The sequence below is a fragment of the Cinclus cinclus genome, chromosome Z, assembly GCF_963662255.1.
Source record: "Cinclus cinclus chromosome Z, bCinCin1.1, whole genome shotgun sequence".
Classification (NCBI taxonomy): domain Eukaryota; kingdom Metazoa; phylum Chordata; class Aves; order Passeriformes; family Cinclidae; genus Cinclus; species Cinclus cinclus.
In genome coordinates, this window is record NC_085084.1 from 14,723,243 (window position 1) to 14,737,885 (window position 14,643).

General features: G+C 42.8%; 1 protein-coding gene across 2 annotated transcripts in view; it reads left to right on the forward strand.

Moving 5' to 3' along the window:
* The first annotated feature begins 13,795 nt into the window (after window positions 1-13,795).
* CEMIP2 (cell migration inducing hyaluronidase 2) overlaps window positions 13,796-14,643 on the forward strand; it is a 35,506-nt gene continuing 34,658 nt past the window's right edge. For both annotated transcript variants that reach the window (XM_062512818.1, XM_062512819.1), the window contains exon 1: window positions 13,796-14,120. In XM_062512818.1, the coding sequence (XP_062368802.1) occupies window positions 13,796-14,120 (325 nt within the window). The remainder of the gene's footprint in view (window positions 14,121-14,643) is intronic.

Consider the following 14,643-nt stretch of genomic DNA (forward strand, 5'->3'; position numbering starts at 1 on the left):
CAAAGAGGAAATCGCTGGAGGCAGAGTTAGTAGGTCAGTGTTCATAGACATACGAGTTATCACTTTGACTTCATCTGTTTGGAATATTCCCAAGGAAATAACTAGGTTGGGAAATGCTTGTATTTTCTGAAGCATTTCTTTGAAGCATCTTGAATCCGATCAGGGTGCGGCTTTTTGGTGTTTTTTGGTTTTTTTTTTTTTTTTTTTTTTTTTTTTACTGTCTCATTAGTAATGAGTGTGGCCCAACCTTGCTGCACGGAAATGGTGGGAGGTCCCAAATTTAAGAGAAGCCCGTTGTCAGATTTACATCAAAGCTGACAGCCTGAGGCTTCACAGTCCCTCTTGAACGTCTGTATCAATTGATGCTCTTTGCTGTGTAACAGCTATAGGCAGAGGTTCCCTGAAATTCAAAACATTTTGGGGTTTAGTTTGATTTTACTTGAAAAAATTAGAACTCGAAACAAAATTAAAACAAAGAAAAACGAATCAGAAAGCAGAATCAGGTTCTCCGGTCAGCTCTTCCCCCTGCTTAGACTGCCCGGACTACAACCACCGTAAGTAACTTTGTTCAGCCTGCACGTACCGACAGCCGCCGCGTGTCTCTGCTCTCCGCTACTGTCGCCCCGGGTGTCCCCGATTCTGCCCCCGCTGTCTCTCCGGAGACAGCCCGCTGTGTCTTCCCCCGCTGCCGCCTAGCTCTCGTACCTCGCGTACATTTCACACCGCCCAGGCAGCACCTGCGCGTTTATACTGTGGAGTTATTATTACTGTTATTACTATTACTGTTATTATTACTACTACTGCTGTTATTATTACTTTAACACGGGCACCGGTATCTAACGCTGCAAATCAGCTCTTCTCCACGCTGCCCAGAGGAGAGCCGTAGGTCAGGGCACGGATGTAAAGTACCCCCTAGCCTCCTCTTTGCCCCCAGGGCCGGGTGGTGCAGGAGGCGCCACCTGGTTCCCGGCAACGGCGGGAGGGCCGGAGGGATGCAGTCCGGCGGGGAAGCGCCAGGGCCGGGCCGGGCCGGGCAGGGTAGGGCAGCGCGGAGCCCGCCGGAGCGCAGAGCGGAGGTGCGGCCGCTCCGGGCCGGGCCGGGAGAGGGGCGGGCGAGCGGCCCCGCTCCTCCCCCGGCGCGGGGGCGGCGGGAGCGCGGGAGGCGGGGCCGCGGCGGCGGGGCGCAGCCGCCTCCGCTCGGGGCCCGCGATCTGGGTCGCCCCGCGGGGGTTGCGGCCGCTGCCAATTGCGTAAGGGCGGCAGCCGAGGCAGGGAGCGGCGGAGTTGGCGAGCAGCCGGCGGCCTCCCGCCGTGTCCGGGGCGGGGAGCGCTATGCCGCCGCCCTGAGCGCGCCGCTGCGCCGGGCCCAGGTGAGAGCGCGCCCGGCCGGGGCCGGGCCGTGCCGGGGTGGCCGGGGCGCGGCCCGGGCCGCCGAGCCTGGCCGGCCGGGCTCCGCCACGCCGGCCTCTTTTGTTCCCGAGGCCGGCGGGAGGGGAGGGAAGGAGGGAGCGGGGGCGGCAGCGGCCGGCGGCGAGGCGGGGGAGGGCCGGGCGGCAGCCGGCGGCGGGCGCGGCCGCCCTGAGGAGAGCCGCCCGCGGCCGCGCGTGCCCGGCAGGTGTGGGCCTCGCGTCGCTCCGCGGGGCCGCGGCAGGTGCGGCGGCGGGGCCGCGCTCCCGGGGCCGCGGCTGCGGCTTTGTTGGCGCGCACGGTCGGATGCTGCCGGGATCGCGGTGGGGAGCGACCGGGCTCGGGTCCGCATCGCGGCGTGACTGCGCTGGGACCTGTCATAGGCATCCCCGAGTGCTTGGGCTGTCGTGGAATGCCGTCCGTGTGACTGATAACCAACAGCTGCTTTACTTGCCCAGAGGCGCGGAAGCCCCAGTGGGAGTTGTGCATCATCGCGGCCCCTCTAAGAAAAGAGGGTGTGCAACGATTAATGCGCTGCATTGGTGCTGCATCGCAGCTTAGGTGAAGGCTATGTGATGAAGATACTAGCCTTGTTTGTATTTTACGTGTGTTTTTAGTGACACGGTTTCTTTAAAAGGGAAGAGATTTTATATTTCAGAGTAATTCTAAAAACAAAATAGCGGCTGTGGCTCGACAAAGATAATATAATAAGGAGGATAAAGCGGTACTGCGCATTTTTGTGTGGCATTAGTTTGTTTGCATGAATGCGAGAAAAATATTTGCAGCGGTTTAGCTGCTGATGTGAAATGGCCCAGGGGTAGCAGTAAGGAGGAGGGAGGTTCAGCTTTGTTCTTAGGAGTCTACGGCTCTTTGAGGTGCTTTGTCTACACGGATCCTGCGCGCTGCCTGCACAAATGTGAAGTCTTCTGCCAGATCAAGTTTGTCAGGCCTGCTCCTCCTGCACTCCCTCTACTAATACAGCCTCCAGCAGACTGTATGCTGGGGAATTGAGCTAGGCAGAGAGGCCGGAGAAATAAGCTATATGTAAAGCACAAGAAGTGCCCCCAAATACAAAGGGATTCAGGAAGAAGAGCAGTGTGAAGGGGAAGAGGACAAAGACAAGAGGTCTTGCAAGGTCCATGGTAAAGTGAGAGTGTCTTCTTAAGTTCAGCATATGATCTCAACAGGAGCTGTGTTTTTTATGGGGTTTGGAAATGGGGATAGATGTTTTCCAGTGTCACACAGTGGGTTTTTTTAACTACAGATATTAACATAACCCCCATTTGCATTGTGGGCGAAGTGGTGTTGAGGATTGACTGGAAGCTTTTAGCCTGTTCATCCGACTTGTTGCTAGCTGTTAGAGACACCACACAGTAGAAGGTAGTGGCCCCTCTGTGTAAAAAACATTGCTTTCAGAAGGCCCTGTGAAATCCACTAAAGGTTTCCTAGCTGTTACAGGTCCTGTGACTGGAAGTTACTGTTTGGTGGTACAGTTCACTTTTCTTCCAAGTTGACAAACCAGGGGATAAAAAAGGTTATTTTTCCTCTAAGGCATGAATATAAAAATATGTAGAACACAGTATGTGGGACTATCTTGGTTATTTTGCACCTTTTTTTTTCTTCTTTTTTTTCTTCTTTTTTTTCTTTTTTTTTTTTGTCAATACATATTTGTGTAGCTTCAACTCCAAAGGAAGTTAGGAGGTTTTATTTTATTTAAGAAATGACAGGGTGCAGTAGGACAGGTGCTTTTCAGTCTTGTTTAAATACTTCCAAACAGCATTCTTACCACCAAGGCTGCAGAGAAATGTCTGCATGCCTTGGACAGTCAGGACTAGAAATGCTGTTTAATTATGGATAATTTTTAATGTGCTTCAAATACAAAGCACAGTTATTAACTTCCTTTATTATGTCCAGTGTGTTTCAGAAAAGTTTTATTAAACAGTTTTAGTGTACTGTTTTTGTGTGTTTTGAGGTAAGTCAGTTCAGCTTCTTGCTGTGGAAGTCTTGTTTGCAGAAAATGAGCAGTGACTCAGTTTTGTTTATGTTACTTGTTGAATAGGAGGGAACTGTTTGCTTCTTTACCTGTGGGAAGGCTCTGACTGCTCTCTGTGCTGGGACTGGAGCTCCCTTGGCTCTTGATTCTGCCTTGTACTGTAGCTGGGGGGAGCCCAGGAGAAGAGGGAACCTGCTCCCCGTTGTCTGCTGGAGGCTGGTGCTGCAGCTGCTGTAAGGGCACCCCTCTGCTACCTCTGCCCTGCAGCTGAAGGAGCTCCTTGGCTGATGGGCCACATCGTGCATGATTTCAAGGAAACTTGTCCCACGGTGCTTGCAATGAGCTGTTCTTCACCATCTATGTCCCTACACCAGCGATTTAAAAAACTTCAGGCAGAAATTAGTGGGAAAATTATCACCTAATACCTATCACCTATCTTGCTTTCCGTATATTAAAAAATTAATTCATAGGAGTGTAATTTGAAGTGTAGTGGTAAGGTTCATGCTTTCTGTTAGTAAGGCTGTTCTGTAGAATCACCTGTGGTATGCATCAAAACATGATTGAAGCCTATGTTGTAAATTGCAGTTTCTTTTTTTGGAGTCAAACTGTGATTAGTCTTGATACATTCTCAGCTTATTTTTACCAAAAGGGATTTCACTATTGATTTAATGGAGGTATTTTTGGCAGGACAAATGGGAATGAGTTATTTGTACATGGGGGTGTAGAAATCCACAGAAATATTTTCTTGGAATAGTAATTAAGAAACTGAGTAATAAAGTGAAAAAGGAGTTTAAAAGTTGAGCAAAGATGTGAGGGCAAAAAGTGATGCATTTGCCAATATCTGAAGGCATTAAAGAATACATACTTTAAAACTTGTAACTGATTTTATTGCTTTGTTGTTAAGTAGGTTAACAGAGGGGTATGTGCTAGTGTCTCTATCTCTAGGTAGCTCTTCTATCTTTTTGACAGATGAGATTAAGAAGAATATGTATAAAAGAGTAGTGCAGTCATGCAGGATGACTAGCTATACCTGGCAGTATTGCAGTACTTGGGAGTAGGGTGCGGAGTTCTTGGAATTACCTAGAATGGAATTCACTGTAGTAAGCCAACATATGAGTGTAGCCACCAGCTCAGCAGAGGGCATACTTAATGGTGGATTACAGGGCTTTGTTTTGCTGTTTGAAGATTGAGAATTTGCTGTTTTGAGATTCCAAACATGCTGTTTGTGTTTTTTATAAAAAGAAAATTATAGCATATTGTTTTCTTTTACGAAATTGTAAAAAAGTATCATGTCGCATAAGTAAATCGCTGTTCCTTTTTCACCAGGCTCTCAGCTCATGTAGTCCTGTGATTTCTGAAATACTTTAGAGCCATGGGTAACGTTGGCATTCCAGTATGCACACAAGTTATTTTTTAGTTCATCAGTGGAAACTCTTTCCACAAGACTTTGTGCCTTCATGTGTTAGCTGCTGTGTGCTGTGTTCTTCTGCTAGATTGCCACCCTTCCTGCAGCAAGATGAAAACTCTGCTGTGTTTCAGCTACTGTGTATCAGTTTGGCATGTTAATGTAGTGATCAGGTAAAGGTGCATTTTGTGTTGCTGATCTCAGCCGGCAATTGCAGCAGCTGAGTTGAGAGGGATTTGGATTTGGTCCTTAGAGGAGGAGAGGTGATTTTGGAAAAGTGAAGGTGAAATACATTTAAATGAGGTTTTAAAGCGTAGTAGGAGAGTGGCCACATCACATCAGGCAAAGTGTCCATAGGCAGTTACCCAGTGTCTGACAGTGGTGAGTAATAGTCAGCTGGTGAAGCTTCTTTGTTGTGATGCTACTGCTTCCAGCTTGTGTTTCAAGGACTTCTGAACTTGAGGCAGTGTTGTTTATTCAAAAATCCTCAAATGACTTCTCTTCTGCAACCCTTGTTGCACTCTGAACCTGCATAAATTCTTCAAGTCCAAAGCATATAATACCGATTCAAGTTCAGAGACTTCTGTGTCAGCTATTTTTTTCCTCCTCTGAAGAGGCATGATATGTTGTTTGCATTCTACCAGCTACTTCTGATTCTATGGACCTGTGTCATGTAGCCTGTCTATTAGTCATCCATCACCAGTATGAAGAGTCCTTCGGGAGATCAAAGAGTTAAGAGGTGCTGATGTCACAGCTGTGTCTGATTGGATGTGATCTGCAATTCTTAATTATTTTTTAATGCAGACAGTTTTGACTCATACAAAGGCAGGACAAAAGAATGTGGGTGTGCAGCTACAACAATTCTGTTTGTCAAGCAGCATTTTTATGTGGTTGATGCACAGTAAAAAGCTGCAGAGATAGTCCTTCTATGCAAAAAAGGAGTGACCTTTACTGATGCTTGAGTTGGACTGAACAAAAAATTCCAAAAACCTAAGAACTTTGTCTAGGAAAGATATAAATTCGCATGCTGATATGGAAGAGAGTGTGTTAGCCAATTCGCGTTTTAAGTATAACTTAAATATGACAACCCTTTGATGATTAAGTTATGAGTACACTCAGGAGTATTTTTGCATATGTCAGTTTACCAAAGCTAGATATCAGATCTGATTCTTTTTCCCACTGCCTGTTATATTTTGTACTTTCATATATCCTTATAATCTATTTATATAAAGTACTTTTCTAATTGAATAATTGATATCTAATCTAACTGTCCTTGTCTTTGGAGGAGGATTGTAGGCCCAGTGATTCAAGGTAGTACCATTACTCAACTTTACCTCTCTGAAGTGTATTAACATTACATAGAAAATTTTCTGCTTTGAAGTCTTGAGATGTGTCTGTTTGGTTGGGATTTGTGTTTTTTCTAGAGACTGTAGATACCTGTATAGTACTCCTTTTTGTCCATATGAGGAGTAGATTAAATGCTTTTCACTGAGTTTTATTTGGATTTTTCCCTGCGGTCTTATTCAGGTTCACTAAGGTGAATGTAGCAAATTGTCACTTTCATGTGCAAGTTATTGACTTAAGTGTAGCTATTTATTTACTTAAAAGTAGGCTTGTACTGGGATGCATCACTAAGCTGAGGCCAAAGTGTTCTCTAAACTAAGCCTTACAATGTCCCTGTGAGGCCAGTGACCACTTTTTATTTCTCATGTTACAGGCTTGGGGCCCAAATAATCTGTGACTCATGCAGCAAGCTAATGGCAAATGCCAATGGCAAATGATGTCTAAAATGCAAGTTTCCACTCTTGATCTCCTATACAAATTATTAAACATTTTCTTTCTGAAAGTGGAGCAGTAAAAATTATTCCATTTGTTTTACCTATTTCAGCACATGCTGTATTTCCTAGTGTGCTCTTGGATGTGTTGTATTTAAGTTGTTGATAATTCACTTGTTTCTGCATGGTTTCCTCCAGCAGAATGTGCTATTTTTTAAACAGTGAATGAAAAACAGAATAGACCTCCCCAGTTTATAAGCAATTTATAAAGATAAACTGTCAAAAAGAAATAAAGGTCAGGAAGATAGAATTTTATTTATTTATTTATTTAATTTATTTTATTTCTTTAGAATTACTGGAAATGTCAGATACCATTTTAGATACATTGACTACAGTTTGCTGTGGGTGCTGGCTTATGTTTCTTTGTTTCAATGGACAAAAATCTGAAGCTACTACAATTCTGTTTGAGCAGACTGAAAACTGCAGTGTTTTCTGGTCAATTTAGAATTCTTGAAAGCTTACAGGATGTTTGGCTTCTAGGAAATGGAAAAAAAACATGTCCCTGCATTTTCTGCAGTCAGATGCATCTCTGTACAGCTACAAAAATCCCTAAGTTTGTATTTAAACTTTCTGTAAGATCATATACTTCATCTGTTGCAGCAGATGTTGTGTAAGTGAAATGAGGTGAGTGCTGCAGAGCTTATTCACACAGACTGTATGTGAAGGACAAAAGCCCAGTTGTCATTGGAGCAGGGAACCATTTTTCTTGTGCGAATACCCTCTGGTCTTTGTCACATCCTTAATAGTGATCTGCCAAACACCTGCATGAGAGGGTAGAAATGAAATTCATGGCTCTCCTGTATGCTGTCAGCTGTGGATGTGAGAGTGGTTTTACTTGCCCATAATTTTGTAATTTTTCCCACAGACAAATTCTATTCAAGAGTGTCTATTTACCTCTTTCCCTTGGAATACAATCTTCTCACCATCCTCTCCCCCTCACTTCTCATCATCCTTTCTAGTCCACAGATAATAGCTTGATTGTTTTGCATATCACCTAAACATATGTAGTCCAACTTTCTCTGCTTGTATGTAAGTTTGATCTTCTTCTGAACTGGAGAGAGGGTTTTGTTCTCCAAGCTTTCATTAGACCAATTGATGAAGATTAATTCTGTCTATAGTCCTCTTATACTATAAACATAATACATGCTTTCACTTCTGTCTCCTGATGTGTGGTACTGAAGTGGTTCTGTGATTCTGTACTTTGAAAGATTCGGTTTAAGAAGTATGGGCCTTGACTCAGCTGGTTTCCAGTGGTTGTGTATTGTGCAATTTTACATGTTTTCTACATGCCAAGAAATTCACTAGTTACTATTAGTTGCTACACAGGAAATTCAGAAAAATGTATTGCATAGAGCTTATCTTTTAAGTTTTATAACTTTTACTATTCTTATATCTCTATTTCTTGCTGATTTTTGCTCTATTTTTTTTTCTGAAAGTGCTGAGCATGGGAGAAAACTTGAAGGCATGCAGTAAACAGTATATGTGTCTAGATGCCAGTAGTGTTTTTACAGGTTTTTTTTTTGTAACTCAGCTGAGATTTTTCAGGCTGTTCTAAAATATTGTCATTTCCAGAAGTTACATAACTGTAGCAGTACATCTTACTGTGCACATATTCTTTCCAGCTTTTGTACATGGGTGAAAAAGTAGGTTCCTTCCAATATGCTGTCTGTTGTCGTAGTGAACAGGTGTAATTTCAGAATGAGGCAGGAGGAAAAAATGTGGAACCACAAAAGAAAGCATGTAGGTACCTGTTTGGAATTGTTCTTACTGATGATGTTGAGATTTGTTGAACTGGGGACTTATAAGGCACTTGAAGCATTGAAATTTGTATTTTTGTTGTAGTTGATCAGCTTGGAGGTCTGTAAGGGTGTGCACATCATGCTTTAGGAGCTTGCCTGACATCACATTCTGCTGAGTAATTGTTTTTACTTAGGAGCTTTTTAATACTGGGTTCTTGTCCCTTTTCCTTTTCATGGATTTCTCACTGCCCTTTGGTTTTATACAAGACGAGTGCCTTTACTAGGAAAGAAGTAATAACTTTTGGGGTATGGAATCACTAGGTTGCAAGAAACCTTCAAGAGCATCAAAGGGTCCTACCACCTCCACTAAGCCATGGCACCAAGTCCCACATCCAGTCTTTTTTTAAACATATCCGGGGAGGGTGACTCCACCACCTCCCTGGGCAGACAATTCATCACTATTTCCATAGAAAACGTTTCTAATATCCAACCTACATTTCCCTCAGTGCAGCTTGTGTCTGTGTCCTCTCATTCTGTTGGTTGCTGCCTGGTGAAAGAGACCAAGCCACACCTGAGTACAGCCACCTTTCAGGAAGTTATAAAGAGTGACAAGGTCACCTCTGAGTCTCCTTTTCTGCAGGCTGAACAACCCCAGCTCCCCCAGCCATTCCTCACAGGATTTGTGTTCCAAGCCCCTTACCAGTCTCGTTGCCCTTCTCTGAACACGCTCAAGTGTCTCAGTGTCCTTCCTAAACTGAGGGGACAGAACTGGATGCAGCACTCAAGGTGTGACCTCACCAGTGCTGAGTACAGGGGAAGAATGACCTCCCTGGTCCTGCTGGCCACACCATTCCTGATACAGGCCAGGGGCCATTTGCCTTCTTGGCCACCAGGGCCATGATGGCTCATGTTCAGCTGACTGTCAACCAGTGCCCCCAGTCCCTTTCTGCCTGGGCACTGTCCAGCCACACTGTCCCCAGCCTGTAATGATGCAGGGGGTTATTGTGGCCAAAATGCAGGACTTGGTGCTTGGATTTATTAAACTTTCTTACTGGACTCTGCCCATCCATCCAACCATTCCAGGTCTTTCTGCAGAGCCCTCCTACCTTCCAGCAGATCAACACACGCTCCCAGCTTAGTGTCGTCTGCAAATTTACTACTCTGTTGCATGGGGAAATGCTTCTTTGTGTATGTGTTGTTTTCCTCCACACTTTGCTCAATTTTTTTCCTTAGCAAGAATTACATACTCTGAGATGAGACAGTGTGGTAATAAGTCAGCACTAGAGCTGCTGGTGTTTGATGGCCCAGATCAATAGAAGTGTGTAATTTCTTCTGGTTTCTCTTTTATTTTTAAGACCTGTGATCCTTAAAATGTGCTTAAAGAGAAGCATGAATTTCTCTGCACTGTATGAAGTAAGCAAACTTTATTTACAGCATTTTCAGATGGTGCAGGTGTGGGAATGTTTTAGCATATTTGGTGTGTTTTATTACACTTAGCATTTGACAACACAGAACTGTAAAATAACTTGGTATTTTTCTCACTTTTTGAGTGGTGTCTTGTGACATTTAAATTATCTGGTAAAATAAGCCAATTTCTTTCCAGGAAACAGCCTCCAAATGAGTAATGGATAAGCATGCTGCTTGCTTCTGAGCACACAGTCATGTCTCAGGAGGTTCTTATGTTATCCCCTGGTTCTACAGTGCATATGTTTCCAGTTTCTGACTGTGTGGAACAATGTGGGCTTGTAAGAGAGTGTGGTAGTGGCACAAGTTAAAAGCAGTAAAGGAATACTTGAGACGGGAGATGTTGCAGCCTGTTCAGTGTCTCAGTGCTATCTGCCTGCTGGGGTTTGTTGTCCACAGCTGTTTGCTCAATTGCTCTGTAGACATATCCAGGCTTGCAGGTATTCACTGTTTTCACTTGGAAGCTGAGCAAAATAAACCTTTTAATTTTTTTTTTTTTAAGGTGGTTTAAGCTGTGTTGGCTGATGTGACCAGTATGAGAAGTACTTGTTTGCTTGCTCATGCTGTAGGAAGGGGTGCATGAGCAGAGACCTGGATTGCGTGGAGCTGCACTACTCTTGCAAAAGAATAACATGCGAATAGTGCAGTCATCCAGCAGATGGGTGGCTATGAAATATCTGAGATACTCCAGATATATTGTGGGCTGATGCATCTGAGATACTCCAGCTGAGTCTGTGCATTGGAAGCTTCCCTCTTACTGATGGGCTGGAAGCACATGCTTAAGTGTGGCTCTGACTAAAAGCTATGTTGAATAATGGATTTAAAATCTTGCAAAATACTCTGTTGAGAGCTGACCTGCAAGAAGTTTGGGAATAGTGAGACAGCAGTATTCGTAAATGGCATGACAAACAGCACATTTGTACACATAGACCTGTGTATAAATGTTAGGTAATCGGTTGTACATGGTGTGAAAACTTTTGAAAGAGCTCTGAAACGAGCTGCAAAGTAAAGTATGACACCATTCTGTGTACTACAGTATGGTTGCAAAAGTGGGAGATGTTCTTATCTGGGGCTGACCCTCAGGAAGAGATGCCCAGATCATGAGTTCCTTTAGAAGACCACATCATAGGCACAGGTCAAAGAGAAGCATGGGAAAATTCAGATGCATAGGAACTTTCAAGTAAATGTGGTATTTAAATAGTTCAACAGTTTGGGTATTTTCTTCTGCATTTTACTCTGTAAATGCATTTGCAGAGTAAAACTTGTGCTGTATTTGTGGCACACAATCTCTATTCATGCAGCCAGCATTCTCTGGGGCATAACTGGCCATACAGACAATTACTATACATGTTTTTGTGTGGTGCTTTCTGAAGGCTGCTACAGAGTGGAAATAAACAAGCCAATAATTTGAATCAGATTATCACTCTGTCTTTCAAAAATAGCTAGTAGCTACTCTTACAGGATAGAAGAGATCCTTTTTGAGCTAGCAAATTTCAGATAACACATGAAGAGGGAAGGAAGTATTGCAATGGTTACTCCTGTTGTAATGGAAAACTGTATGGTGAGTCTTTAGAATGTGCTGAGTATCTCCTTGTTGGCTTAGTTTAATTATTTTTATTTTGTAATGGGTAAGACGCAAATTCTATCATCTCTTTCCCACCCATCCTTAGGGAGACCTGTCTTTTCACTTGAGTTGAATAGTTGAAAACCTTTTGTAATTGTCAAAATGAGGTTTGCAAACAAAGCAGAATGCTTTGTGTAACACAAAACATGCTTGAAATATGACACAAGTGTTTCCAATGGCTGCTGTAATAAGTGCTTTTTGTTTGGTTTTCTTTATTATTTCTTTAGAGGCCTGGCAGTACTTTAGGAGGCCTTATTGGGAAGAATTGTGGAAAAGTTATTTTGTAAAACTATTTCAACTCTTCCATAGCCAATCTGGATTCAGTTGACATAGCTGAGTAGTTGAAAAACTTTTTAACTGTTGCTATTACTCTGTAATGAACACTGTAGTAATTTCCTCAGTGTCACAGAAAAATATCCTAACTGAAAAATTAACCAAGTTTAAGGAGTTGGGGTTTCAAACCATTAAAAAATAATCTCAGTGCTGTATCAGATTTCTTAAAATGTTTAATTAAGAAGCTAGTCCAGCATTTGTTTAGCTAGACATAAATACTGTCTTTGAATTAGCTGAAAAGCTCCATCTCTACCCAGCTTTTTATACCACATCTAAAACACAGAAATCTGTTTCACTGCTGAGAGATAATAAGCTGAGTGTAAAAGCACATTAGATGAAAGCAAAATGTTCCACAGTGCACATAACAGGTTGGGCAGTTTAGTTTGAGAGGAGAGGATTAGGTTTGTCAGGGAACAGAAAGGTAAATGCTGAGAATTTGTTTGTTATAATGAACAGGTGCAAGAAGCACTTCTGGAGGACTTGGAATAATTTTTGCACTCTGCGATAGCTACTCCAGTTAATGTTTCAGTGCCTTCATTGTCATAGTGTATACATCTGGAGATGCATTGTCTCCCATGAAAGGGTAATCCAGCCTGTTCAATAGTAACAGCTCTTTTTCCTTGAAACAGTGAAGTATCAGATTTTGCAGCATGTGGGACAAAAGGCTCCTTTGCTTATTCTCAGAATAAGAATAGTTGACTCATTTGTCACATTTCTCCTTCATCAGCATGCCTGACGCTTCAGAGTATGGCTCAGACTTCCCTTTGTTAATGGAAGAGAAAGAAGATCTTTATACTCTTCCATTGTCTGTAGTTTTTATTTTTCCTACACTTTGCTGTTTAATGCACATCCCCTTCAGGATTTAATTTCAAAAGTTAGGTTTCAGTTAACTGAGACTTCAGCAAAGTACATACTTCTCAAAAAAATTCATCTATAAGACATGTTAATCATAGTTAGGAAAAAAAGTTATGGCAGCCTTGTGAATACTCTGTGCAACACTGTTGGCTGGAAAACCACAGAAAACAGTCAAATGCAGGTTTGTCTCTTAGGCTAGGCAGATGTGGTGAGTTAAAAGTGCTGCTGAGGATGGGCCAGGCAGTGATGGTGCTGGTACACTTTCCTCTTGGTGTGCTTCAGAGGAAAGATGGAAACAATACTAGTAACTGTAGTAAAAGTAGCATTTATTTTTAGGCAATAGGTACAGAGATCTGGAGCAGTCATGTTGCTTCCAGGCTTTGTGTCAAACCCAGGCATCTCAGCAGACAAAAATCACGAGGTTTGCTGAATAACAGGTAGGTGACTGTCTTACAGAGCCATTCACGATGCACCTTTACTAGCACCTTTGAATCTTGCTGTGAGTAAATTAAGAGTTTGCTGGCACTGTGCACCTCAGCTTGTTAAAAGTGTTGACTAAGCTGCATCAGCATGACTAGCAATAAAATAGTATTTGGTATTTTAATTTAAACATCTTTTAGGACTTCCAGTGTAGAAGACAGGCTTGTCTTTTTCAGCTTCTTTTCTGTAAGGGAAAGTGAGGAGTTTGTTCAGCTTCTGTGTACAGAAGAAATACGTTTAGACATTCTTTGCATAACTGTGGGGAAGCAGGGGTTGCAAGCTTTCTCATTGTTCATCTGATTTCTTAATCTCATAATACAAGTTAACTGTGAAAATACTATGTGAAAAATACACACTGGAGCTATGAAGAAGTGGTCTGTGCTGTACTGGGTTCCCACACCACATGCTTTTGAGTTTAATTTTGTTGAAGACACATACGCTATTGTTCCATGCAGTTATACCATGGCAAGTGACCAGTAGCAACTGAGTAACAGATACTCTGTAAGTAGTCACAGCTTCAGTGGCTGTTCTCAACACACATGGCTTAAAATTGCCTTCTGTTGTTGTTTATTTTTTTGTTTTATGCATTTTGATCTGTACTCTGAAAGCCTGTCGCTTATTTTTTTCCCCTTTGTGTGTCTCTTCCAGTGACTTTATAACATGCAAGGCACTGATGCCAGGGGGAGCTCCCCTGCCTTCCTCCGTCCTCAGAACGGGAGCAGTCACAGGTCTTCGGGGTATGTCCCGGGGAGAATTGCCCCTCTCCGTCCCCCGCCTCCTTCGCAGAGCCATGCTGCAGCAGAATTTACCTCGGCGAGACAAGAAGCCCAGACAAGACTCCCGTCCTTACCAGTGGAGCAGCATCACCGACAGGCAGAAGCCAACAGGCATAAAAATACTCTCATTTGTTCTGCCATTTCTAGCCTTTCACTTTTTGTTGCACTGGGAATTTTTTTGGGAATAGCTTCAAAATATGCTCCAGATGGTAAGTTCATTAAGGAAGTCTTCCTAGAAGTTATGCTACCTGCAAACATAACTCAATAATTCAGCATCAGGATTACTGTTGAAATCTAGTAGGATGCTCACTGTGATTTTAATTTTGAAGGAGGCAGAGCCTGGGGGCAAAGATCAGTTCCTTTTTTTGTTATCAGTGCTGTTTTTGTTAATGTGTGGTTTGATTTACTTATATGAAACAGAAAGGCATAGCAGTAAATAAAGATTACAGGTGAGGAGAGAAAGAGGCATGAATGTTTTATAAGCATAATTATTTTTATCTACAGAGCCTGTCTCATAGGTTCACAAATTGTAGACAAAACTAAATCCTATCTGTTTCAGCAGTAACTAAGTTAGATAGTAAAAAATTGTTGAAATAATTTAGAAATCTCTGCAAACCTGTGCTAATAGTATGCGTTTGTTTTGTTTATATGCAGATTGATCAGGGACTTTTTTTGATCTGTTAGCCATGATTTTTTTGTTTTCAGCTCATTTTAGAAAATTGGGCATTTTTT